At 39.6% G+C, this 26,251-nt stretch overlaps 1 protein-coding gene across 2 annotated transcripts in view; it reads right to left on the reverse strand.

Annotated features, from left to right (window-relative positions):
• Positions 1-675: 675 nt before the first annotated feature.
• The window catches only part of LOC105267241 (protein espinas), an 83,369-nt gene continuing 57,793 nt past the window's right edge, over positions 676-26,251 (reverse strand). Inside the window, exons 1-7 of one of the 2 annotated variants that reach the window (XM_011305941.1) lie at positions 9,325-10,514; positions 6,380-6,674; positions 4,510-5,046; positions 3,683-4,002; positions 2,644-2,955; positions 1,324-1,688; positions 676-944 (exon numbers count right to left, since the gene is read on the reverse strand). In XM_011305941.1, the coding sequence (XP_011304243.1) occupies positions 712-944; positions 1,324-1,688; positions 2,644-2,955; positions 3,683-4,002; positions 4,510-5,046; positions 6,380-6,674; positions 9,325-9,776 (2,514 nt within the window). In that variant the 5' untranslated portion in view covers positions 9,777-10,514 and the 3' untranslated portion in view covers positions 676-711. Of the gene's footprint in view, positions 945-1,323; positions 1,689-2,643; positions 2,956-3,682; positions 4,003-4,509; positions 5,047-6,379; positions 6,675-9,324; positions 10,515-26,251 lie in introns of those variants that run through there. The other variant, XM_011305943.1, reaches the window with a different exon arrangement.

Genomic DNA, 26,251 nt, shown 5'->3' on the forward strand with positions numbered 1-26,251 from the left:
ATTAAAATGAACAAATAATCTCCAGCAATTATCATAAACGTAATCCAACCGTCAGTAATTCTGAATTCCATTACCCTGGATCTAAGCTCAAAGAGATAACTTACCAACAGTCAACAATTTACGAACCCGAGAAAACGAAGGAATTCCATATCGAATCTCACCCTTGTATTTAGTACCCAGAATAAATTGAAGATGAAATTTAAACGCCCCATAAAACGATTCGAATAAATCGTGACACATGGGTGTCTCGGTGATTATGAAAATTACAGTTACTCTCGATCGTTAAACTGAACGATGATCTCGCTTTAGAGCCCCATAATCCCCCGAGCATGTGTACTTTACCAGCAAAACCAGCATTAAGTGGATCATAAACTTGGCTCAGGTATAACAGCAAAAATAAATGACAGATAAATACTGAAAGGAGAAATAGAAGCAATTAGAGCAGCCAATGAAATAATATTAAATGTTTTTTCGTCTTTATTACATTCCAGACAGCGATATGTTTTCGATATTTACACAAAGAAAAAATCGATATTAATTATCCTAGTAATATTAATTACAGTGTAGTTTAGTACGAATTAAACTGTACGCGTTATGTACAGCTCGAGGTACATAGAAAAAGAGCAGTCTCCTTTTTCAGAATGTTCTTCTCATCTTTGCAGTTTATTTTTTTTTTCTCTCTCATCCTGGAAATCGTAGAAATGTGAACGATCAGGATATGACGCACTTCTCGGCGTCTTTTTGTGATTGCGATGTGGATGCGGTGGGTCCACGTCGTCTGGCACATGCAACAGCATCGTTGGGTACGTAGGATATCCTAACACCACCGTAGGCTCGTCGTGGTGGCAGTGAATAGGCAGCTGCTTCGTCTGAACTACTGGAGGAGCTGCAGGTCGAACAACAACTCTCCTCGTCCTCATTCCGTGTTCTAGAACCCACACTCCCTGAAAAAGGATAAATTCTTGAATTATTGGATGAAAGAGATAGCAAAGTGGTAAAACGATACGCCTCAACGTTTTTCCTTAATCAAACGCAGTTCTCGCTGGATATCTGCAAATCTGGTGGTACAAAGGTTTTTATGAGTTTCTTATACAGCAAGAACTACCAGAAGATTTATCGGAAAAAATTAACATTTCTCTATATATCGGTACTATTTCAGATTTATCAGATGTATTCGTTATTTATTTTTATCATTTTGTCCGTTCATGATTAAAATATCAGAATTTCCCCTGCACGTGCTGGTAGTAGAACTTTGAATTCATGCTTTTGTGGAAAAAAATCTTTTTGTTATCGAATGATCCAATGAAAAATGCACCAACGTACCCCAAGATGTACTGGCAACTTCGTCAGGCTGCAAACTCCTGGACCTCGGTACTTGTGATCTGGAAGGTGATGGAGGTGTTCCTGGACTTGCAGGCAGTGGTGCAACAGACGCCGATATTCCATGATGATCATCACCCTGAAATCTCACACGTCTCGATGTGGGAGTCGGGGGATCTATCATTGTGGGATTGCCACAGAGGTCTATTGTGTCCGTTGGCACATCAGTTACGTTTGAAGGGTGAGGGGGAGTTGGAGAATGACCGGCTAAATGAGCTGGTGGTGGTAACTCCGGCATACTCGATGCATGGGTCGGCGGACAATTTGGAACACAACGGAGGGGCTCTCTATCTCTGGCTTGCATCAGTCTGCAACCAAAAATCAGGTAATCAAAATCACCAGTAATTAAAATAAAAACATTTCACAACAAAAATTATTCAAATTATCCAAATAATTTCCCTGGAACACATGACTGAACACATTTCAATTCATAAAATGTTTTTAATGCACGCCAACATATGCTGAGAGCGGAAGATTTTTCGTGGACTCCAGAGACTGATAATTTCCAAATCGATAAATTTTCCTGGAGAAGACGTTTTCTTTTGTGACAGCCAGAAGCTTTATTTATTCATTCGTAAACACCCGAGTTAACTCACTGTCATGGAACATAAATTGCTGTAGAAAATAAAGCATTAAAACAGCAATCAAGTGGACACAACAATGGAGACGTGAAGTGTTCTAAAATGCAGCGTTCAGTCATAATGTTTTAAATAGTCAGCTCCTGACGGAAAAGAACGCTGGGAAATAGGTATTTACGATGGATATGCGTGAAACCTCTTATAACTGTATTGTAAGTGCCTCCTCTCTAGTGTCTTCTGAAATTTGTTGTCTTATGTACTGGTTATGGGTATTTTTCGTACTGACAGCTGTGACTTATGCGCTTCGCAACACACGTATTGCAAAATATCACGTTGAGTCCAAGGTGAAGAATTTTCGTTGACTGCATTCATTGAAATAGTATATTTCCGGGCTGTTGGGATGGGATTTTCACTCACGTAGTGTTCACTCTCGAGCCAAAGGCCCTGGGCAACCACACGAGTGGAATAAATCCCAGGGCAAGAATAATATTCCTCCAGTGTTCTCGAAATGTGTCATTTGTACTGTTTTATTTTCAATGAAAATTATATATTGGAAATTGAAATTTAATACTAGATATTACGAGTTTCCATTACGTAGAAGAATAAATTATTTTCAGACGAGAATAAATGGATATCTGGATTTCCACTGATCGTGAAAATTTCACAGAATTTTTTTGTATTGTACCTTCCAAGCTCCGATGGCGTTTCCTCGGAGTGGGGGGTGCGTTCCTGGAGTAGTCTCTCGAGATTTCTCTCGAGGATGACTCGGTCCAGACCACCAGGTCGAGACCCAGCTGAAGGCAGACCCTCGCTACCAAAATCTCCAACGTTCACTTGAGTTGGTGTTGTCGCCAGAGAAACGGAGGCTTGATAATGCTTTCGTGTCAGTCTTGGGGAGTTTCTCGCTGATCCTGGTGCATGGAGGGTGTGATGCCTCGTCGAAGGCGGTGGGGGGCTCGAAGAGCCCTCACTCGTCGGCGGAGCTTTTCGCGTTTGTCTAAAAATGAAAAACCGAAATTGGAAAACTGGTGGCAAAGGTAATGCGAGAAATCCAAAATCATTAATTAATAATCCATAAATCACTTGCTACGACTAATTTGATATTTAACTTTTCTAAATCAGTGATTGATTTATGATTTTTCATGGATCATTCCTCGAGAAAGCTAAATTAGGAAAAGTTAAAAGTATGCATTGAGGATGTGCTTCGGGGTGAGCGTGTTGTTAATGTGAGCAGACTCGACCTGAACAAAGCTAATTGCCGTTTAGTGCGGTTACTAAGTGACTGGAGGTCCGTGAAGAAAGTACCCCTGAGACAAAAAAAAAAAACGAGGCGTGAAGTCATACGTTATAATGATTAAATGCTTCTCCATCCGCATTACGTATGGCTACTCTAAATATGGTTGCAAATAGTCATCAAGTATGACCAATACAATTTCCTGAAAGTCTCAAGCCTTAAAAAACACCACCCTAATTACGACCTGAACCTATTAAACCTGTATAAAAAAAAAAATGAATAGCAGAGGTCTACAATTATTCTCGAAATTCGCCAAGAAACTTTTGTTGATTCTTCCTTCATCTCCTCCCACCCATTTCCTGATTCCCTCCCCCCTAATTACCCATCATTCCATTTTTTCTCTCCTCGTCACGTTTCAATAGCGTGTTCCAAACCCGTGACGAACTTTAATCCCTTGCCGAGAACTTCTAAGGAAGTCCGGTCAATTTACCTTGGAAAGGCAGGAGGCGGTGGTGGTGGTCCAGCGGAGGAGTCACTTGGTGTTGTGGGCGGTTCGCCTTTGCTGCAGGCGATGCTGCAGTATATCGCTCCTCTTCGTGGTAAGAAAGGCCTTCCCAATAATGATGTACGGCATGTGGCACAGGCAAAGCAAGCCTCAGTAGCGTGCCAGTGCTGACCCTCGTGAGACATCTGACCCTGATCAACACCGATGGGCTCACCACAGCTGTCACAGTACTCGGCAAATGAGGCATCGAAACAGTGGAGACAGTAGGGACGACCTTCACGCATCACATACCTCTGACCGCCGAGCTGATTGTCCAAGATAAAATCATTCATCATCAGTCAATTCAACGTGAGTCCAATGAACTTGGGACAAGCGCGATGAGAGATATTACTCAATCTTTAATGTATCACACTACAGCTACATGACTTTTTTTATCAAGATTTTTACTCCGCTCAATCAACTTGAAAAACTTGTTAGAAAAGCGCGGGGTAATGGACAGCTTTTTATCTTAATTGGTGCAGTAGCAATTAACACTGTTAAATGCCTCGTTGAAAATCATGTCATTAATGTCTGATTCAACGCTAAATTGATGTCTTCGAAAAAAATCACTTTTTGCATTATTTACGTGTTTCTCATTTTTTGAGAATATAAAAAACTTTTAAAAAGTGAGGATGGAACAATTTTTAACAGGAGTGAATCCCCGATGACGAAACATCGACGAGAACTAATTTTCTCCAGCCAAATAGCAATTGTGCGATTGGAATTTTTTTTTGTTCCCCAAAAAAATTGTATAACAAAATGAATTAAGGTACCTGTCTGTCACACTCGAGGCACGCGAAATGCCTCATGTGCCAAGCCCTTCCTTCTGCCTCTGTGCACTCATCAGCAAGAATAATCTCATCGCAAGCGCAGCATCTTGGTTTGAGGGTCTCTGCATGATGCCTTCCACAGTACAATCTACCCTCCCTCCAAAAGTAGATGAGATCAACCAATAGTTGCCGACAAACGCAGCAAACAAAACACGCTGGATGCCAAAGTGCTGTTGGTCCAGCTCTACTGGCACCAACAGCCATTTCACCAGCTGAAATTGGCCTACCGCATTCTCGACAACCAGTACCATGGGGTCTCTCAAGTTGACTCGCGTGTCCTCTACCAAGTGCTTCACGTTTTCTCTGCGCAGCAAATACACGAAGCTCACGCTTCTCCTCTTCAGCAAGACCACTGCAATATCTTGCCTCATTGTCATGCGGTGGTAACTGCTGGAGCAGCTGTTTCACTCGTTCACGTTCACCCGCACTACCAACGTACGGTATCTTGTCCTCGGGTAGAGAGCTGAAGTACAGGTGAACCTGTACGATTAAACCGAGAAAGACAGACAATGTGAATTAAGGAAATGGTATGACCGTTTTGGGGGGAATCCTGAGGTGAAGGTGTTTTCCCCTTCCTCTGCATGCCCTCACCAACGCACCTGTCTTCAACGGCGTCTCGAGGAGAAGAGACTCAAGTTAAATGAAAGAGAGTTGATGGAAGAGTGAATCTTCACTTCCAGCATATTAATGCACTCGAAATTCTGATCATCACTCGGTTGAATTTATTAATTTGAATAACTTTCCTTTTCTCCCTTGTCCATAGCTTCAGGAATTTTTATTTGATTTTAACGGAACGTTTAATAATTGATTAGATTTCGAATTAAAATAGGCTCTGAAGAACACTCAAGTCTTTTCTAAATTAATTACCGGAATGTTAATGGTATTGATAGTAGGAGTAAAAAATAAAAAGTCAGATCCGATGTCATTGTTGCGAATGCATTCATGCCGGAAATGCCTGATTGCGATAAGGAATGTAGAAAGACTTTCATAGAAGTTGCGGCAACAAAAAGTGTCTCTATCACTAGTCATTCTCCATCGACAAAATCTCGACAATTAGATGAGTCAGCTCAGCCGAGTTAACTACTTCAGTAGAGAATGAATTAGAAATGAATTATGAAGTGGATTGTCCTCCGGGGCGTGCACCTCGGTGGCGTCGGGTATACGAGCTGAGAATAGTTCCAGTGGGGAATGCAATCACCAAGTGGTGAAGGGAATTTAAAGAAACCATTGGAAAAACCGCTGAAGTACAAGGTGAAAACAAAGTCCAGCAATATTTCATATCCTCAAGTTTCAGATAGAATTAGAGGAAAAGAATTCTAAGAGGAAATTGAACAACAATGATTTACAGCACACAATCTTGCGAGGAAGTGGTAGCACGAATAAATCATTTGCGAACCACACGATCATCTTGAAAACAGAGCACAATTCTATAGAAAAATGTCACCACGTACGTTGCCCTGCAATTTCATCCCACCGAGATGATTTATGATAATCAAAATGCTGAAACATGATAAATCGACTCAACATGTTTTGCCACTTCGCTGGAGAATAGCAACTCCTCTTTAGAATTAAAAAAATTCCACATGCAATACATTTTCCACCGTAAACCGCTCTTCTCCCAATTACTCTCCAAGTCCCTTAAAAACCCGACAAACAACGTTCCGAACATTAAAACAGAGCCGTATAAAGAAAAAAAAAACCGGAAAAAACCCCTTTAAAAAATTTAACGAATTTAATCAGCCACCGAATCTCCACTATCCCCATAAATACTCCTCTCCGGGAGTGGCAGATAAAAAACCACTGAATCCCTCACCTGATCAGGCCTCAATCCAGGAGGTACCCAGGTATATTCCTCAAGTGCACATCCACTGTCATCATCGCTTTGGGAGAGTCTCTGATGATGAACAAGTGGTTCCTGAAGCTGAGGCGGTTGAACAGGACTCTTGAATGCCTCCTGATGTTGACCCCCAGGTCCAGGTGCAGAGGGGCCCTGAAATGCCATTGCCATAGCCATCGGTGATGCCGGTGATAGGCCGAGGGCCGATGGTGCCTCGATATTCGGCCGATGATGATCCTCCCTGGGACACCTGCAGCTCCTGCACACCTTCCTGCAACGGATAAGTAAAGAAAAAATGACAATGGGATCAGTGATATCACGTTGAAGATGGAATTGATGAAGTCTTTTCCTACAATCCCAATGACTCATCGTTATTTTTTGTTGTAATGGTAATGGAAGGAAAGGGTATAAAGCAGATCCCAAGGATTCCAATTAGGCTTCTTGGGATATAGCCTTTGGCTTGAGGCGAAAAGGAGAAGACCAAGTTGTCCGGTAAATCAGAGGGGGGCTATCGTACACGAGTTGGCAATGGAGCAAATGGAGACGCTCGTGCGGATCGAAAATTTAATGAAATATCAGGCATCATAGGTATGAGATTCCCTAGGGTAAAGAGACGGTATAATACACGTAGTTCAAAGAGAGGAGAAAAATAAAGAGGCGATCGGTGTGGAAGAAGTATAGTGGCCCGTCATAAAATTAAATCATGGAACCCCCGATGAGGCCATTGAGGCCCCACGGGTGTCTCGATGATTATGGAATGAGCATGGACTCGTTAACTATATTCGATTTTCGTGACTCTCAAGATTAATGGATTTTCGGAAACTGAACCTACGGCGATTACCGAAGACTCACTTCAGCTTCTTTGCATCTTTTATTTCTTTTATTTCTTTTATTTCTTTTATTTCTTTTATTTCTTTCATTTCTTTCATTTCTTTCATTTCTTTCACTTCTTTCACCTCTTTCACTTCTTTCACCTCTTTCACTTCTTTCACTTCTTTCACTTCTTTCACTCCTCTCACTCCTCTCGCTTCTCTCACTTCTTCTATTCTCTCAATTTTTTTTTTTGCCTCTGTTCTCTTTTTCGTGACCGCTGTTTTTGTTTATTTATTCGCAATTATTTGGCATCAATTTCACTATATTGCTTTATGGGGATCGGTTTTATGATTCTGAAAGCAAGTGTGGGAAATATTCCCTCAGGGCATTTCCGTCGTGAAAATCACCTGTACATTGATAACGTCTATGGGTAATAAAGTGTACTGGTATTTGAATTCTATTTTTCAAATGTCTCTTGGACTACGAGGGTTAATGGAAGATGTCAAAACACCATTTTTATTGGTCGTAAAATTAGCTGCAAGGAGACCGCTAGATATTTTTTTTTTAATCCCTTTCGTTCACAGATCTGATGATTTTTTTATTTTCAAGGGACAGAATGCAGATTCCGTGAAATTGATGTTCTTGATATTTTCGTGGAGCTCTTTTTAGTTTTACTCCTTAACAACATCGCTTTATAATTTATATGATAATTTATTTCTCGCGTACTTAAAACCTGCGTTCTCTCGTTTTTCGATAGTGATGGGAGAAAAATCGGGTGCAGGTACGCGCCTGGGAATTAAAAATAAGAATAACTGTGAACGCTGATTTTTTTTTTGTCTAATGAATCCTGAAAGCTTCTACGAAAACGATTTCATTTTTTATGCTCAATTTTTTTATTTCTCCCGTTGGAATATCTCATGTTTTTGCCTGAAAAGGGACGGAATGCGTGAAATTGATGTTATGCCTATTTTCTTGTAGTCGTCGTGGAGATTTACTTAATGCCTTCACTATCGTGTATTATCGCGTAATTTATACAAGTAACGAGAGTGAAAATTAAAAAAAAAAAATAAAGAGATTGTAATTCAATGAGATTCAATTTGATCCTGAATCAATGAAATTTCTGAATATCAGAACTAATTCATAATTTGATGAATAAATAATAATTAATGCATAGCTAGTATCAACAACTTGTTTAAATTACAAAATTAGATATTTTATTCTATTTTTAAATTGATCTTATTCAAAATATCAATTTCAATGATTTCTCGTAGAATTATTGCAGTTAGAATCATAAAATCGGTTTACAACAGATTGTTGTATTTTTTAAATGTTTATATAGTTTTCTCTTAAGTCCCATAATTTTTTTTTATTCCCAGAGTCGACTTACAAAATCCGTGAAATTGATGTTCCGGATGTTTTCTTATAGTTCTCGGTGGAGATTGATTCTCCGTCATGAACATCATCACTCAAAATCTTCGCAGCCATTATTTACAGAGTGATTAATTTTATTGAGATTTGAAAATAAACGCCTTTCTCTTATTTTTCATCAAGAGTCTATAAAATTTGGAATTCCATCCTAAATCAGTGGAATTGATTGGAAAATTCTGTCCATGAATGGGAAAACTGGTTTCTTGTCATATCTCAAAGTTTTCTCCATTATTTTTCAAAACCTCTTTGACCCTCTCCCCCTGAGAGCGTGAAATTCAATCGGAATCCGTGAAATCAATGTTCTGGATATATCCCCATAGGTCCCAAGAAATTTTCCTCAAATCCATAATTTCTATAACGGTGTATCCGTTATAATTAATCAAATTAAAAAACTCATTCCCGTTAGAAAAAAACCTCCCAAAATTCCTAATAGACTCAAAAAGCTGGACTCATTTGCATTAGAAAATGAGTCTGTTATTGTCAATGAGGAAAAATATCCGGAATAAAATAAACGAGAAAATAAATAAAATAGCCTTGAGTGTTCCAGAAGTTCTCACGACGTGGGAAAAATGAAGAAGGGCGTCACGGTTCCGTTCCTTTAAATTCGTTCACCATTCCTTCAACCGTTCCTCATCCCATTATTCTTTATTCCCCCATCAACCACACCAAACGAGACTTACTCATCCCGATAGTTTGAATGCAGGAGACTATCCAGATTATGTTCAGTGATCTCAATGCAGCGTTGAGACTTGCCATGATCATCATCGAATCCACCACTGAAGTCGCCACAAGCCCTAGCCCCAGTGAGAAACTCCACACACTTCTCCGTCGGACTGGGACTTGGAAGACAAGGTCTTCCCTTGGCTTCCTCGACTCTCCTGCCCTTGAGGAAGTCATCGAGATAGTGTCCAGCATCAACAGGAGGCTCATAAATAGCCGGACTCAAATTCTTCTGCCAGCCACTCTCACCGATATCAAGAGCCGCATTGAAATTCCCCTCAGTATTCTTCCTCCCATATAGCTTCCTGAGATACGCCTCCTGATGTCCCCTAGTCGCCCAACATCCAGGTGTCCACCACCTCTTGGAGCCAAACAATGAGCTCGTCTGTCTCCTTCTAGCCAAACTCGACATTTCGACGTCCAGGACTCCACTATCATCTTCTCATCTCATCTGATCTCATTATCACCGATCCTATCACCTATCTCCAAAATTCCTCCACAATCAGCTCCACCACCCGTTCAACGGACAACTGATAACAAACCGCCGAATCGTCGAGTAAAAAAAAAACAAAAAAATTCACTAACAACTAAACATTCGTGCACATTCACTATAACCGGTAGTGACTCTCCCCTCGAGGAAGGAGAATTAACGTTTTAATACACCGTGTATCTCTGTTCTGTACCAAGAGACAAGCAACACACTCGACATTTTCGTAGCCTCCTTGGCATGGAGACCACTTCACATCCTCAATACTCCTCTCACGTCGCGTATACCATCTCCGTTATTGCTCTCTTACCACTGACCAAGTCGTTTCTCATCATTTATTTTCACCATCGTATCTTCCTTTCTTCATTCTTTGTCTCTTTTCTCCGATATAACTCGTTCTCGCACTTTCGCCTGAGCTATTTGCAATTTTTCTCTTCAAATCAAATAATCGACGTTTATTTTCCCCAGCCGCTGATTGGATCCAGGTCTCCAGCAGGATCAGGAGTGGAAGCGTTTGGATATTTGCAGTTGGATTTCTTGGGGAAGTAATGGGGGTATTGGATACTGAGCACTGAGTACTGTCACGTAATCCTGGAATACTTTTTTGACACTTGATTTTAGTGGGAAACCAGTGGTGGAGTGGTACCAGAGTGGTGAACGGTCGCGCCGACACTGGAAGTGAGCGTGTGCCGTAGTCGTTGGCAGTACCATGAGGCTCATGAGGTGGGTAGTGGGGCCCAGGTTGGGGCCCTGCGGTAGAGTTACAAAGGGGTAGGGGTAGGATAACCCATTGGGAAGGGAAATACGTTCTGGCACCTCTGGAATGACAGAGAGGCCTGTGTTTGTGAATTTTTTAATGTTGGTGTGATATTTCTTCAACGTTACACGCAACGCGTTCAAACGCCCACCCCATTTGGATCGCGTTCGCAATCTCTGGCCAATACGATTTCCCTTTAAATCCGCTATTTATTTTCCGGGAAATGCTGAAAAGATTTGCCTTCTCATGCACGATGCGACGAGTGATCGCGTAATTAATTAATGATTGATGATGAATCAGTGGGATATCTCTGGAGATTCTCCGCGTGGACGGTTTTTAGTGAGTGATCAGTTCTTTTTATTGGAAATTTGATGATTTATGCGGGAAAAAATAGTTTCGGCCGCAAATTCATCGGCCGGTGGTAATTGCTTGTTCATCCGGTTTACAGCTTTTCAAATATTTATGGAAAGGCGCGAGGAATTAATGAATGAGGCCATTAACTGTCTCGAAATTTGAGTTTTAATGTCATGCGGTGTTAGAGTTGTTAGGAGCAATAGTGATTTAATGATATTATCGCGATTATTGAAATATCCGTGGCTCAAAGTGGTTGTTCATTCGTATTGGATTTCAAATTCAAATTGACGAATTTTATTCAGGAGAGAAAGCTTATTCCATTATCTTGTAAAAATCCGATGAATCCCATTATCCAAGAAATAATGAAGATTCCACACCCAGAAACAGCGATTAGCGGAATTTATCAAGAATTAGTGGTACTCTTTTCAATTCTAAATTTCCCCATACCAAAACCCGAAATTCGAAAATTCTGAAATAACTGGCGAATAAAAAAAATAAACTTAAAAATGAACACGAATAAATTGCCGAATGCACATAAACTCGTTAAGATGAATAAATAAATAAAAAAAAGCCGCAATGGCCCTGAAAGAGAGCCCATAAATTTCCGAGCCGTTGGTGTGGAAATTTCCCGTGTTGTTGGAAAAATCGCGATACGAGCTGTGACAAGAGCTTTCGCTGAGAAATTATAATATCGATATTAAACCGACTGAATTGTCCAACAGATAAAAAAAAATTCCAATAAAACCTCGATACTAGCCAGTCAAGAGCTCAACCTGATAAATGATAATTTCGATATTAGACCGACTGAATTTTCTAATAGACATAAATCGGTGATGACCCTGAAAGGGAGCCCTCAACATTCCTGAGTGCAGGAGTCGGTGTCTGCAGTACCTAGTGCAGGGATATCCACAGGGATAAGAGGGGCAAAAAGGAATCGAAGGTTACGGATGAAGGAAGAGATGCTGAGTGTACATGGTATGTGTCGGTGGATGCTTATCGCACGCCGTTACCATCCACCAGGGTTCCAAGATCACGACCCTGAGGAGGTCGATGTCACGCCAAAGGATTTAAGATCGAAACAGGTGCCGCTTCAGTATTATATATTGAAAATAAAATCACCAGCATGAAGTCCAGGTGGAAAATACGACTAAGTACATCGAGCTGTGAGCCCCTGGTAATCGTTTTATCCGTGTTAAAAAAATTTTTCCAACCGATTCCATCGGCTTCACGCACGCGTTTATATTTATTTTCTGAGCAGCTGAGTTGGGTATGAACGGTAGCACCCGAAGGGAAAACCTGGTTTTCATTCCCACACATGAACGACTCATTACGTACTTCCTGGGCATTGCACGTGAGTTCATCAAAATGATTTAAATTGATGGTTCTTTTCTGTTGCCGTGAGGAGCATTCCGGGGCGAACCGGAAATCAGGTGGTATTTTGCAGCATTTTGTGGCGCTTCCATGATGAATCAGCTGGCTAATGTTATTTATACGATTTTAATAAACGGCTTTGGTGGTAATGTGTGTAATACAGCATTAGTTATTCAATCTTTTCCGTGGCTGAGGCCTTTTTTTTTCTCAGATGATCATTTCATTGGAATTTATTTGAATGCTATAAATTCGTTCGTTGGGATGAATAAATTTATTTTTTCAATTTTCAGAGATGATCAATTTAGTTGACATGGTTAAATGGATATGTTCGTTCCGTGGGATGTATTCATTTCTTTGCGGTGTGATTTAATCGCGGTTTGCATTCATTTGAATTTTTTATTTCAGAATCCTGGATATTTTATGATTCAGTAGCCAAGTGGTTTAACGAGGTGAATTAACTCAGCTGAGATATTGATTAATGTCCTTCAATATTCTGTTGTAAAACTCGAAATATTAGACGTGACGGTGTCAAAGGTCTGGGACTCCCCGCACGAGTTCCCCGAACATATTACATTTAATTTTCAAAAATTCAATTAAAAAAAATGAAAACTCATACAAACGACCTCCATTAACAAATTGAATTTCGCAATAAAATCAAAATTCTCTCCATTTGCCAATTGTTCTGCTTCACTAGATGAACTGAATGATTTCAAGAGCCCTTGAAATCAAAACGAAAAACACGAAAAAAAATGTATATTTCCTCAGGGACTGAATTTTCTGGGAAAATAGTTGCACCAATATTTGTCACCGTCTCCCCCGGGTATTCTTAACGGCTTGGCAAACACACCGTCTGGCAGAATCCCGAGTTTACTGTTGACTCACTCGTTGCAAAAATTTTTCATCCCAAGTGGATACTATTGAGGTATCCCATAGTGTCGGCGAAGTCATCATCGTGTGTTATTCCTGAGGATGTTAAAGTGGTATATACTCTACGTCCAGGAGCAGCAAGGTGAAATGAAAGGCGCTGAAGAAGGCCTCTTACGAAGGCCGCCCGAGGCCCACTGCCATGAAAACTCGGTGGGGCCCGTGCACCAATATTAAAATAAAAACACCCAACGAAAGATCGGACGTAGCCATCATGCTTTACGAATGGGTGGAAGAAGCGCAGAGCAAATGGATGAGGGATTCAGAAGGGAATTATGCAGATTGCTATGAGGCCCCGTCTCTGATGGGCCTTGATGGCTCTGGCGGGGCCCTACGTGATCCTACTGGAGACGTGCCGGGCATATTCCATCCAGAGTACAGCCACAACCTTCATACTGTCCCCTTTCTACTGAAAATATTCACAGCGCAAACATGCTATGTTTACTTCATATTTTCCATGTCGCAATATATCTTTGATCTGTATTTAATGGGATGACCAGTTTGTCTCTGGATCCTCAACAACTCCCTGGCCTTCGGGGATCCTATCTGCTAATTCCAAGATTTTTCACTTATAATACCATGAGATCTTTGAAATTATCACAGATTTTTCCATGTACTCGTTGCACACAACGTGTCAACTTTTCCAATTTAGATAATTACACGCGCACAGCGCGAGTGATTTTTCTCGAAAACTTGACAAGCCCGTTTGTTTGCTGGGAACCTATAGAGGCAAATATTCTATTCATTTCGAAGCTCGAGTCGTATTCGAGGGATTATTTTTATCGTTCAAATTTCAGCAGATAGAATTGCACCATCGGGTGAAGAAATAAAGAAGAGAAAAATCGAGAAAAGATGGGAAAAGTTGAAAAAACATAAGAAAAGATATTTCACTTTATGAATAACACAATTAAATTCAATCCGTCGATGTCAATGAGCCTTTAACACGATCCAACATTTTTTTGTGCCATATCCATCGGAAAGAGAAAATATTTGGAAAATATTCAATATAATACCGAAGAGCCTCGTCGAATCGTGCAATTCTATTGGCTGAAATTTGAACGAAAAAAAATAATCAGGATTATCCACGCACTTCGGGGGGATTGTAAATACCACTGCAGAACGAGAACTATTTCTTGATTGTGAATTGAAGGTATTTGCCTTTGTGATTAATGAGTTCATTAGCATATCCCCTTGGGACTAATGATGTTTTCAGAATACCGTTGTTGATGGGTTGAGTCTGTGGCTGGTCTCATGTCAATTGTTGGCTATTCATATTCATAATGGAAGATAGACAATAGCTTGAGGCTGACTATAGAACCGATAGATCAATCTGTTTAAATAAATTCCATTTTTCGAAATAAAATACCGATCTTCTTCATTCTTATTAGATCAGAGTTGATCGGTAAAAAGTATCGGAATGGATCAGAAGTGTTCTGCAAGCCTGACCTGTTTCCTCGGAGTATCTTCACGAAAAGCGAAAATTCTCTGAACTAGCAGAGGGAATTTATCCGCTGATCGTACATTCGATTTGAGTCTCACCTGAAAACCAGTTACGAAGAAAATGAAAAGCTCCGAGAATAAATGGTTGTCAACGCAGAGTACGTGAACACTTGTTCGGATGGAGTGTTGTGAAGGAACATAATGAGTTTAATATGACATTTATATTAAGACTCAGAGATAAAGGATTGATAACCGCTCCTCAGGTGACATATCACGCTGAAAAATGTACAAGCACTTCCAAATCGTCACCAACACTCACAATGTCTCACAACACCAGCAATACCTCAATTTTCGGTTTGATCTTGAACACCTCTCCTCCACCCATAATAAATGCATCCATTAGCATATCTCCTGATTGCTCGTAACCACATCGCGAGGATTGCACTTGTTAATTGTGACAGTGGGATGAAAAAAATGGGATACTCCAGGGAAGAGAAGAATGCCCTGACAGCATCCCCCCAAGACGAAAAAATGCCCTCTCATTGATTAAATATTCACGGTTGGATAAACTCGTCTTATTGCAGCGAACTGTAATTTAAAAATAATCAACTACAAAGTACTCGGTTGCTGCTTCCATTAAAATAAGGAAAAATACGTGGACAGATACGTATTATGTATCTAACCATCTCTCTCACAGGTGCTCTCTCTCATTCCTCAAGTGAGTGGCCACGATCCGGTTTACCTATCTCGTCCAATAAACATGGGTACAAAGATCCGGAGTTGTACACTTCCTTCCAGACATATCCACCAGGCCAACTCCCTCTCCACTGAATTCTGGGACATAATCCTGGAATACAGCCACTTGAAGCTTACATCCGTAAAATGACGTTCATTATCCAGCACTCCAGGTGGTGAATACACCAGATGATACTCAACTCCCTGAGCATTAGCCATCGAATTGAGAACACAAACATTGTGTACACGTCCATCTATTACCATCTCGGTGATTTGAAAAAAAAAAATTCAATGAGAGAAAAAATTATATATTTTTGTTAGAAGGAGGAGGATTGCCTGATGCCAGAGGATTTCTCCTCTCTTTTCTGCATTCGTGATGAGACAAGGCCAAACACATTGTGGAATGCACAAGCGTGTTTTGGTACCTGGCGACTCTTCTCTCTTCAAGAAGGAGGATGGGTAATTACGTTTTTACGATGGTGATCTCCGACGCCATGTTTGAAGCGTCCATGACTGCGCGTCGTTGACTCGTACTTGGGTTTGCATCAAAATGTAAAGTTGTAAAGGTTGGCAGATCTCTGGACGTACTTTTCAACGATGTATGGAAGACTGGTGGATGTGTACTAGAGCCATTCGAGATTTATGGGACACGATGTAAATCATGGAGAGGAGTAGACAATCCCTGGGTGACGGTTTTCTCTGGGTGACCGCAGGAATGCAACATGTGTGAGAGGTGTTTATAGGGGGGAATAATTTCTTTTTCCTCTCCAATGTGCCGGGTAAGTAATTAAATGATGATGAATTTCAAGAATTCTTTGGCTCAGATGATTTGGCTTTTTCAGGGTACCGTGATGATGCAATGATCTAATCTTTACAGTGGATCTCATGATTGATTGATTATCGATGGCACGATTAGCTTCACTTCCCACATCTACTGTTATTTTAGTTGTCAATGGTTGCTGGGGGCATACTTTCGGGGGCAAGGGTCTTCTGGTGAGAATCTGGTTGTACAACGGTGCCTCTGTCGTTTCCTGGGAGCCTGGTCAATGAATACATCACCGCTGAGTTATGAAGGGTGATAAATTCAGGGTGACACAGGACTTCAGGAAAGTCCAGTCGAGCAACGAGTCGTCAGCTTTTCCACCGAATACTTCCTAATAGTTTTAGATAATCAATATCGTATCTAGTTCAACTCGAATGTAATATTTGTTTTCAACTGAATTGTAAATTGTCAACTGTCAATTAATCTCTGTCTATTCCCAAGGATTACCCTGAATGGACAGATCCGTTTTCCATGAATGAGAATTTACTCGTGGGACACGAAACATTTATTGAACCAAAAGGAGCTACGTCACCACCAGCCGTGCAATTTTCAGCTTTTCTCAATCAAGAGAGGAATGCCTCACGAGATTATTCAATGAATACATCACAGTGACGTTATGAAAGGAGATAAATTGGAAGAGGATTCGCGGATTAGTTGACAAATATCTTCTTCAAACATCTCCAAAGGGAAGAGGTTGAAATTTATCAGAGAACCTTTAAGAATGCGGACTTGAGAAGATGACTTATGATGCTCTCGTACAAATCCACTAGTTCCAAAGGTATTTATTAAATAATCTGTGCAGAATTGTTGGTGCAATTGGATCGAATGAAGTGACTTGATTCTGAACAAATCCATGTGCATTCAATTTGCAACGATATTAGTTGAGAATGAGGAACGTTACCACCGGCCAAACAATCATCTCCCTTTTTCAATCCCCAACCGACCCACCCACGTACTGAATTAACTCAAAGACGGGGAGAGAGAGAGGATTGGATTATGAAATTTTATACATCCGTTGTTGAAACTGGTCGCGAAGGCCAGTAGAATGTCGGTTATAAAAGATACGGTGTGGTACTAGTCCATGGGATTTTGCTTGCTCCACCTTCTTGCGTTTGCTTGACCATCGAGATGTTGTACAGGTACATATACCGATTAGATTCCAACACTGGCTGGACCGCAGGAATCCCGCGAGGCTCAATTATCCGCTTCTTCTCATACCACACCGCTGGGCTTCAGCCCAAGACGTGTCTCCATCGTTTGTGGTAGTGCGCACTTGGTATCTTATAAATGTAAAAAGATTTTGTATACCACGGGGGTTGAGGTAGTTGGAAAAATATGGGAAGGTGGGAAGGGTGGGGAAGGGGGGAAGGGGGTGAGGAGGGAGTAGAGGAGGGAGAGGGGTAGAGACAAAAAGAAATAACGAAGAAGGATAAAGATCGACGCGCACATGTCGATCATGTCAACCTTCCTCGGTGAACATCGCAGAACGTCTCGATGTTTGCCCTGTGGTCGTAATTATCGTGGAAATGAAACGATAGTTTATTCTCTCTTTTGCACCCAACTATGTTTAGTATCCCGGGACAAATTGAATAACGAGGTGTATACTCGTGGTGCATGTGGTACATATATCTTATGGGTAAATTCCACCTCATGATCATCAACTTGAGTTTATTGAAGGAGTGATTCACTCGGGTGGTTTTCTTACTTCCTAGGATGAAATCGTAAAGATGCAATTAGCGGCACGCGAGGTTCACCAATTTGTTGAAATTGAGGAGTGATGGGGAGGACAGGGCCAGAGGAGAACAAAAGAATTGAGTTGGTCTGTCGAACCGTTTTCGAAGGTTCTTATTTTTAATTTTTCGTTTTGCTCGTATTTTTCAATTCTTTGTTATTTTTCACTGGTGTTTGGTGCTCCAGGGGAACGGGAGAAACCGCGGAGGCTGCTTCCAGGTAGTGGTGAACACAGACTGTAATTTGGAAGACGGCGAGCGGGACGGTCAGCCCATGGGTGATTTGATGAAGAAGTTTTTTTTTTTTAGGGGAGAGGGAAATCGCCTCGGGTTCTACTTTTCGACTACACCCTCTATTACGTAAAACTGTTGGTCCGGTAATTTATGTGCGTTTACTGGAGGACATGGGAGAGGAATTTTTCGGGGCAGTGAGAAATCAAAATTTCGAATTTTATCATTGGAATAATTTATTGGCTCGAATGATTGTGGAAATAATTTCTGAAATTCGTCGATTAGATACAAAAAGAATTGAAGAGCCTCTAACGAACCAATCAATTATCATTGTAGCAGGTGGAATAAATTGTTAATTAAATCAGCTCAATCAAGATAATATTGCGATCCAGTGTTTATGCAAATATTGTTCTGTTGGGTTGAGAAAAAATTGATGAAATGAAATGAGGAAAGAGTCTCTCTCTTTCTGGTGAGAAGTCCCTTCCTGAATTTCTAAATTGACGGTGATTTCAGGGGTCTCGAGGTGGCCAGGGATGACCGGGTGAAAGGACAAATTACAAGAGCATCCGGATTCGAGCCGCACGAGTTCTAATGGTCACGATGGAGTTCCAAAGAAATCCGTGGAATTCCACGCAATTTTCGTTAATCTTCCTCTTGGGGTGTTTTTTTGAAACAACTGCACCGCGGACTCGCGGATTTTATGGTTCACTAGTCTTCTTCCTCACTCACTTATACATCGGCCGTGCCGAATTACGCCGCCCCTAACACGGTGGTCCAATGGCGGATGTCGATGGTAAATGAAGAAGAAGACGAGGAAGACGATCACACCGTGAGTAAGAAAGGCGAGGGGCTCGGATCATCGTGTCCCGAGCCATTTCCAATTTGTTTCGTGTCTCGGTTCGGCTCGGTGCAAAAGAAATAACAAAAACTAAAGTATAGAGACAGACAATTCGAGAGGAAATGAGTTCATTTTTTTTTTCTTTTCAAATCATTTTAGATTCACCTATATAAAATGTTTGAGGTGTGAATCTCTTGGGTTTTTCCGCGGCATTTTATTTCTAGTGGGTGGATTGGGCTATGACGTAATCGCGAGAGAATCGGGAATAATAAAATGATGGGATGGATCAGTTTTCGTGGACTAGGTTGATATCATTTCCTGGAAAGTAGAGCGAGTTTGGAAATAAATTGGTGGGATGGATTCTGTGGAAGGGGAAAGGGGGAAAAACTCCCGAGGAAATAATGCAGAGATGGTTTTTAACGTAATCGGGGATAAGTAATTTTGCTCGGTAATTACTAGTGTCTGCGTGAATTTTATGGAGCGTCACGGGAAAATTACGTTTCAATCCGTGAAAGCTTTGGATGAAAAGGAAAATAATTTTCTTTCTCACTAATTTTACGCTGTTTTAAGGTAACACTTGTGGAATTTCAAGTATAAATTCTTCGAAAAAATTGTTCGTCGACACATTGAGTTTTATTTGAGTTTTTTATTCTCCAGAATTTCAGCGTCAATATAAAAGCGTAGCCTAAAAATCTAATCTCGAATTTATTGAAAGAATTTCTTGTTCGATTTGAAAATTATAATCCAATCTAATTTATATTAATTTCATACCATCAATTATCATTCCGAGAGATTCCGTGAGATAAAAAAAATGGGTTTTCTCGAAAAGTTCCGGAAAAAATGGGGGAAAATACCACCGAATCCGGGGATTCCCACAATTTCTGATTAAAGATATTATCCTTTTGATCCAAAATTCACGTTTGTGAGGTTTCAGAGTATTTAATGATCAATTAATAAGAATTTTGCTATAGTTTTTCCGTAAATTTATCCATGAATAAACAAAAAGATTTGAAAACTGAGAAGATAGCGGCGATAACTCGTTAATTTGACTAGTCCTCTCCTTGGCGCATCCCTCGCGAGGTTCCCCAGAAAATCAGTGCGAAATTATTCGCCTCATCTGTGACCACTAAAACAGAACTGGTTGGTCATCAAAACAACGAGTATTCGCGGTCGGATGAAACACTCAGGGCTCTGTCCCTCCAATTTGCCTGGGTTTTTAAGAGTCCAAGTCCAGTGTTTGCGAAAAAAAGAGAGGAATAAATAAATAAAGAATGCAAAGTGGTGGCCGTAGGGCGCTCGTTCGCATTTTTTTTTTTTAGTTTTCTCTCCGTCTCACTCTCGTACTTTTTTTCTTTTTCCCTGCAATCGCAGTTGAATTAATGCGAAAGGGGGCACATGGGGGCTCGTGTAGGTCTGGTAGCAAAAGCGCGATGCGAAAGTGTCGCCGTATGGCGTTCCAGGTGAATTATGGCCTTGGGAGAGGGTTTCAATGCTGTTGTGGAGTTTAAAATAAAATGTACAGAGGGAAATGGAGGAGGAGTTTTACAATGTCGATGAGAAAACCATTGGAGAATTGTTGGGTGGATGATGGAGAACGGAGGATTATCCCAAAGCCAGACGCATTACTATCAATTAACTGACGATGTCGGAACTCCGAGGGGAATTGGGTGGAGGACTTAGCAGGTTAGTAATCCTGTGGTCATTAGAACTCGCGCAAATATCTATTTTACTAGTGTCTATCTTGCTATTCTAAAATCACATGTCATTTCAGGTTTTAAAAAATTTTCATTTTCAGAAATTTAAATTGAAATTCATTTTTTCAGATTTATTCATTGACGAGTCAATTTAATCCTTGAATATTCTCGTCATTGAATCTGTAATCTAGTGAATCTCGGATAAATAAATAAATAAATAAATAAATAGTTATGGTTGATTTTTTAACCATCAATGGAGTTTTAACTCGGCTATAAGAATCTAGAGAACCCATTAATTGCCGATCGATTAGACGAGTCATTTCGAAAATTCAAGAGATGACATTTTTACGGGAATTTCGGATAAAAATTCTTCGCCAATTTTTCAGTCAAAATCGATTAATAAATCAGAAGTTCATGGCAGGATTTCATCATCTGGGGATCTATTTCCTTCTCAGTATTGCTCTACACGTCCGGCATATCGACAACAGGGAAATGCATTACTGAATTTTTGATAGGCAATAAAGCCGTCGGTGACAATGCGCAAAGGGAATTGCCAAATTTTGTATTTATGGGATTCATCACTCACAGAGATGGATCCGCATACATGTATCACAATTACTTGTGAATTCGTGAATTCCCCGAATGCATTCGGTCGCTGTTCAATATGAATAAATTGTTCCCAATTTGTCAAGATTAGTTTAAACCTTCACAGCTCCATTATTCCTAGCCTCGCGACTCCTCCGGTATTTTCCCACCACTTAATTCCTTACAAAATGATAAATAATCCGTGAATTGCTCCCGTTCACCTGACGAACCCACAAAAAAACAGCCCCGATCCTCAAAAATCCAATAAATGATCATAAATTCCCCTCCAATTAATAATTACAGAAAAAAAAATGTAATTTTACAATTCCTGAAAAATAGTCAGAGAGAGAAAAACCTAGCAATAAATTTCGCAATTACGCAAATAAATGTCCCCTCCATTTTTCGCAATTTGCGGAATACAAAAGAACGCATTATCTCCAATCAGTGTTGAATTTCACGTACTTATCCAAACGCATGTGCAATTAATCATTGTAATTAATATTTGGAGGACTCGGCCAGAGGTTAATCCCGCAAATTTCGGGGCGCATTGCAAACAGACCCCCAAAATTATCACCTGGGGAGCCATTCTGAATATATAGCTGTCCTATCACCACTGATCACTGGAATTCTACCCCTTGAAAGTATTTTTCCAATAAATTTTTTCACAACCCCAGGGTGAATAATGGTATTTTTTTTTATTGTACTTGGGGTATGCAGGAAAGTACGTACACGCTCATGTTGTACAATTGCCGTACCTCCCAATTTTTAATATCCCACCTTCGCCATCCCCTAGCCGTTCAGAAATTCCATTACAACCAAGAGGGAGATGAGGTCAGTGCTGTTATCCTCCGTTGCGATTAATTAACGAAGACATTTCCGTGGGTCTGGAGTTGGTGGATTAAAGGGTTATTTCGTACGTTATTATCATCATGAGAGAATTGAGAATGCCGTAAACATTTCTAATTCTCGTTTTATTTTAATCCAGGAGGAATTACGCGGGGGAATTAAATTTAATAATTAATTGATGTTGATTGCTTCGAGTTTTTCGCGGGCGTCAGGCAAATCCACGGAAATTGCGGAAATGAGTATTAAATAATTCATTAATTTATTCGGTAAAAATTCTGGGGTTTTTAATATATTTTAATATATTATTTTATTCGTTAATAATTCATTCTTGGTGGGTGATGAATTTTGACGTCTGGATTTCCATTTGAGGATTTATTATAAATTTTGATTGCGCTCTTTATCGTTTATTGGGGAAAATTGAAAATAATTTATAAATATCGAAATGTTTTTTTCGGCTGTTCAAAATAAAAAGGTCAGATTCATTAAGTCATGCTTCAAGCTTCAATTGTTCAATGAGCCGTGGGTAAAATAAAAAAACCCAAAGGCATAACGTCAGTCACTTTCATCATAAAATGAAAATTGAAATTCCACCAAAAACTGATGGGTGTACCACCAACGAAATTCAATTCCTCATAAACAGACACTATCCCCTAAAATTCCCCATGAAATCTTCAAACAGAAACTCAAAACCCTCGGCCCTCACCATCAATTCCCATAACATGCCCCCACTGCAATCTCATCCAAGCTAATTTAATTACCCCCTCTCGCGAGTTCAATGAGAAAAAAGCCCTTAAAATGCCCCGAAAAAATTCCTTTTCCCCAAAAACCCCATAAAATTCCCGTTAATCTCTTTAATAAAAAAACCATAATCCTGTCGCGAGAGGAATTCTCAAAGAAATTAATAAATGCAAGGTGAAGACAGAACTTGGTTGCTCTCAAATTTTTTCAACAACAATAAATCCATCTCGTCCATTGGGAAAGGAGAGTAAAGACTCTAAATCAAGGTCTCGTGGACAGGAATCCTCTTCCTTCCATCCCGATTCCTCCCTCGCTCCCTTTTTTATCCTTTACATCCTCAAAAAACTAGTAATTAAAAACACTTTATATCTCATTATCAACATTATAAACCAAATGATCGAATTTGGACTCCAGTATTCATCAATTTGGAATTTCGACTCAATTACAATTCCGATGTAATTTTATTTCATCGCCATATTTTTACGAGTTGATTAATATTAATTGATTATTTAACTTGAAAAAATAACTTGAATTCCTTTTAATAGACGAGGGAATGAAGGTCGTATTTTCATAAAAATGTTATTTCCCCAGGTGATTTGGACTAGGTGTTAATAAAGACAATTACTCCAGAGGATGTTTATGTTGGTTATGACCTTGAATAGACTCGACTAATAATTAACAACATGGAAAAGGCCGTGGGATTAAGACAAGTAGAAGTTTATTTAATTAAACAGGAGATGAAATAATATCGAAAGAAAAAACAACCCGAAGGCGAAACTTGAACAAAATAATAATCAATCTATCTTCAAAGGAGAAAAAATAAATGGATCAATCGTAAATGAACATCAGTACATAGAATGCAATGGCGGAATCACAATAATTAAATGGCGGTAACAATATTAAAGAACTCCGTCAATTTCTTCTCCTTCGCAAATTCGGTATTTAAAGAAAAGGAATAATAATCAGTGGAGCTTATCCAAGGACACCTCCCACATAATCATCCTCTGGAGCAATATGATTACTATTATCAGGACAATTGGAGAATTGACCTTGTGAAAAAATCCATGAAAAAATGGATTTTGATCGAGTGGATCAAATGGAAATGGATCCTTGGCAAGGATGGTTTTTCACCACCTCTGAACTTCCAGATATGATTTAGTATTTGCGACAGGATTAATAATTTCTAGGGGGAGAGCGGTGGTAGCAGATGTCGGGACATTTTGGCAGTAGTATTCCCTCTTCAGTGTCTGTTTCAACAGGGGTTATGGCCCCTGAGTTTTCGGGTTTGAGGTGGAATGAGATTATAGACGGCTGTAGTACAGATCACACCGGTAGAAATGGTCGGCGTTAGAATGGCCTCACGGGGAAACGAAAAGCGGACGATGAGAGGAGCTGATAATCAAGAAATTAGCATCACACCCGTAGGGAAGAGGTACAGGAAAGGGGCCCCTCTCCGAGAACCACCAGAACTTACAGTTTACCAGATAATATTATCTTTTCCATGGGTTACCGATGGGCTCAACGGTGAGATCACATGATGGGATAAAGTTTTTACGTCAGTTTACACGTAATCTCTTGTACTTTTGGAGATTATTCGAGATTATGCTTGGAGATGAGGCGCGAGGTGCGCTCGGCTCACCAATTTTGAGGGTCTCTATCCGTCATGATGGATCGATGAAATCCGTATTTTCAAAACTTCTCTTGATATCAGGATTTTTTATTTCACGCAGTCAATATTTCAATCAGGAAAATTCGTTATGGAATTCCAGTTCTAGTTTTATCTCCGTGATATCAATTTTCATGACCTGTTCTAATGCATTCAGAAAATTTGGAGAAACTACTTTGAAATTTTTATAATGACTTCTGGCGTTATTTCTCGTGAAATTATATTTAATATTATATCATCTTTAAAAAATCTTCAGTTGAATAAAATTTCAGTTTTATTCAATTGCGCTTAATAAAATTATTACACGATATTAAATCAATTTCTTTGTATTAGAATTTGGGGGATATCGATATTTCTATGCTCCAAAAATATTCAAAAATATTCAAAAATACCCAAAAATTTCTAAATAATTGTATTAAGTTTTTTTTGTTTTTTTTTGTTTTTTTTTTCAGAAGGCCCTAAAAATTGCCATTATCTTTCGGAAGAGTGGCCCCTTTTAACTAGAATTATCCCGAGTAATCGACGACGATGAGATGGCACATTTCACTGATGGGCTGGGAAAAAAGAAAAAAGGGGAACAGTTTAGAATCACCTTGCTCGTAAGCGTTTAAGAGGTAAAAATAAGTTGGTGAGAGAGGGAAAAGGTAGCTCTGGAAAAGCCCCTAAACGAAAGCGTAACTATAGCCTTTAGAGTGGTTTCTGCTTTCCCAACTTCTGCCTGTCCCACCCACCCCATCATCATTCACTATTTTCCATGTTACCGCCATTTTTTTTTCCATGGTGGAGTGAGACTATATCGTTTTTTTACCCCGTCGGCTATATAACGTTATGAATGCATAAAAAGTACCGTAAACTCGAGAAGAGACGTTTCCCTCGGCGACGCTCACGCAAATCCAGACTGGGAATTTTTTTTTTTTTACTATTTTCTTCGGGAGATGAGTCAAGTCTGGGGGAAAAACAGATTTTAGAAACCATTCTTCGTTGGAAAATAAAAAACAAGAAGTTTTTTTTATGAAGATAGGACAGGACGTTGATGAGCAATCGATGATAATTACATGAAATTAGAATTAATTCGTACTTTAATTTTAGCAATTATCTCTCGCGATCGCTAGAAAAAAGAATGTCTTCAGTTATTTTTTAATTTTACTTAAAACTTTTTTATTTAACCGTTTTTTTTTCCACTGAAATCTAGATAAAAATCGCCAGTCCATTTGTTGTTACAATTTTACGGGATAATATCAGCGCAAGAAACTGTTAATTCCGCAGGGAATTTGAACATTTTGAATTTAAATTATAATAAATAATTTGAATTTACAGTTTGAGCGGTTCGCGAAAGACATTGGTATTTTCGCATTTTATGACGTACGAATTCCTGGATTTTTCTATTTATTTGCGACGCAGAAAAATACCCGGCGAAGTCCTTCTCTAAAAATAAATCCCCCAGAGATATATTTGCTCCATAATTTATTTATTACCTTTACCGCGATTTTCCGTGGCATCCGGAATTTTTTACTATTTCAAAACTTGAGGACAAATTTGATAAAATGAATTCTCAATTTGAAGTATTTCCCGTCAAAATATAGATATAAATTATTATATTATTATAATTATGTATATTTTTTAATATTCACGACTTATCGCGCTGATTCTACTATTTATTATCCCATT

The sequence above is a fragment of the Fopius arisanus genome, unplaced genomic scaffold (genome assembly GCF_000806365.1).
Source record: "Fopius arisanus strain USDA-PBARC FA_bdor unplaced genomic scaffold, ASM80636v1 scaffold00045, whole genome shotgun sequence".
Taxonomy (NCBI): Eukaryota; Metazoa; Arthropoda; class Insecta; order Hymenoptera; family Braconidae; genus Fopius; species Fopius arisanus.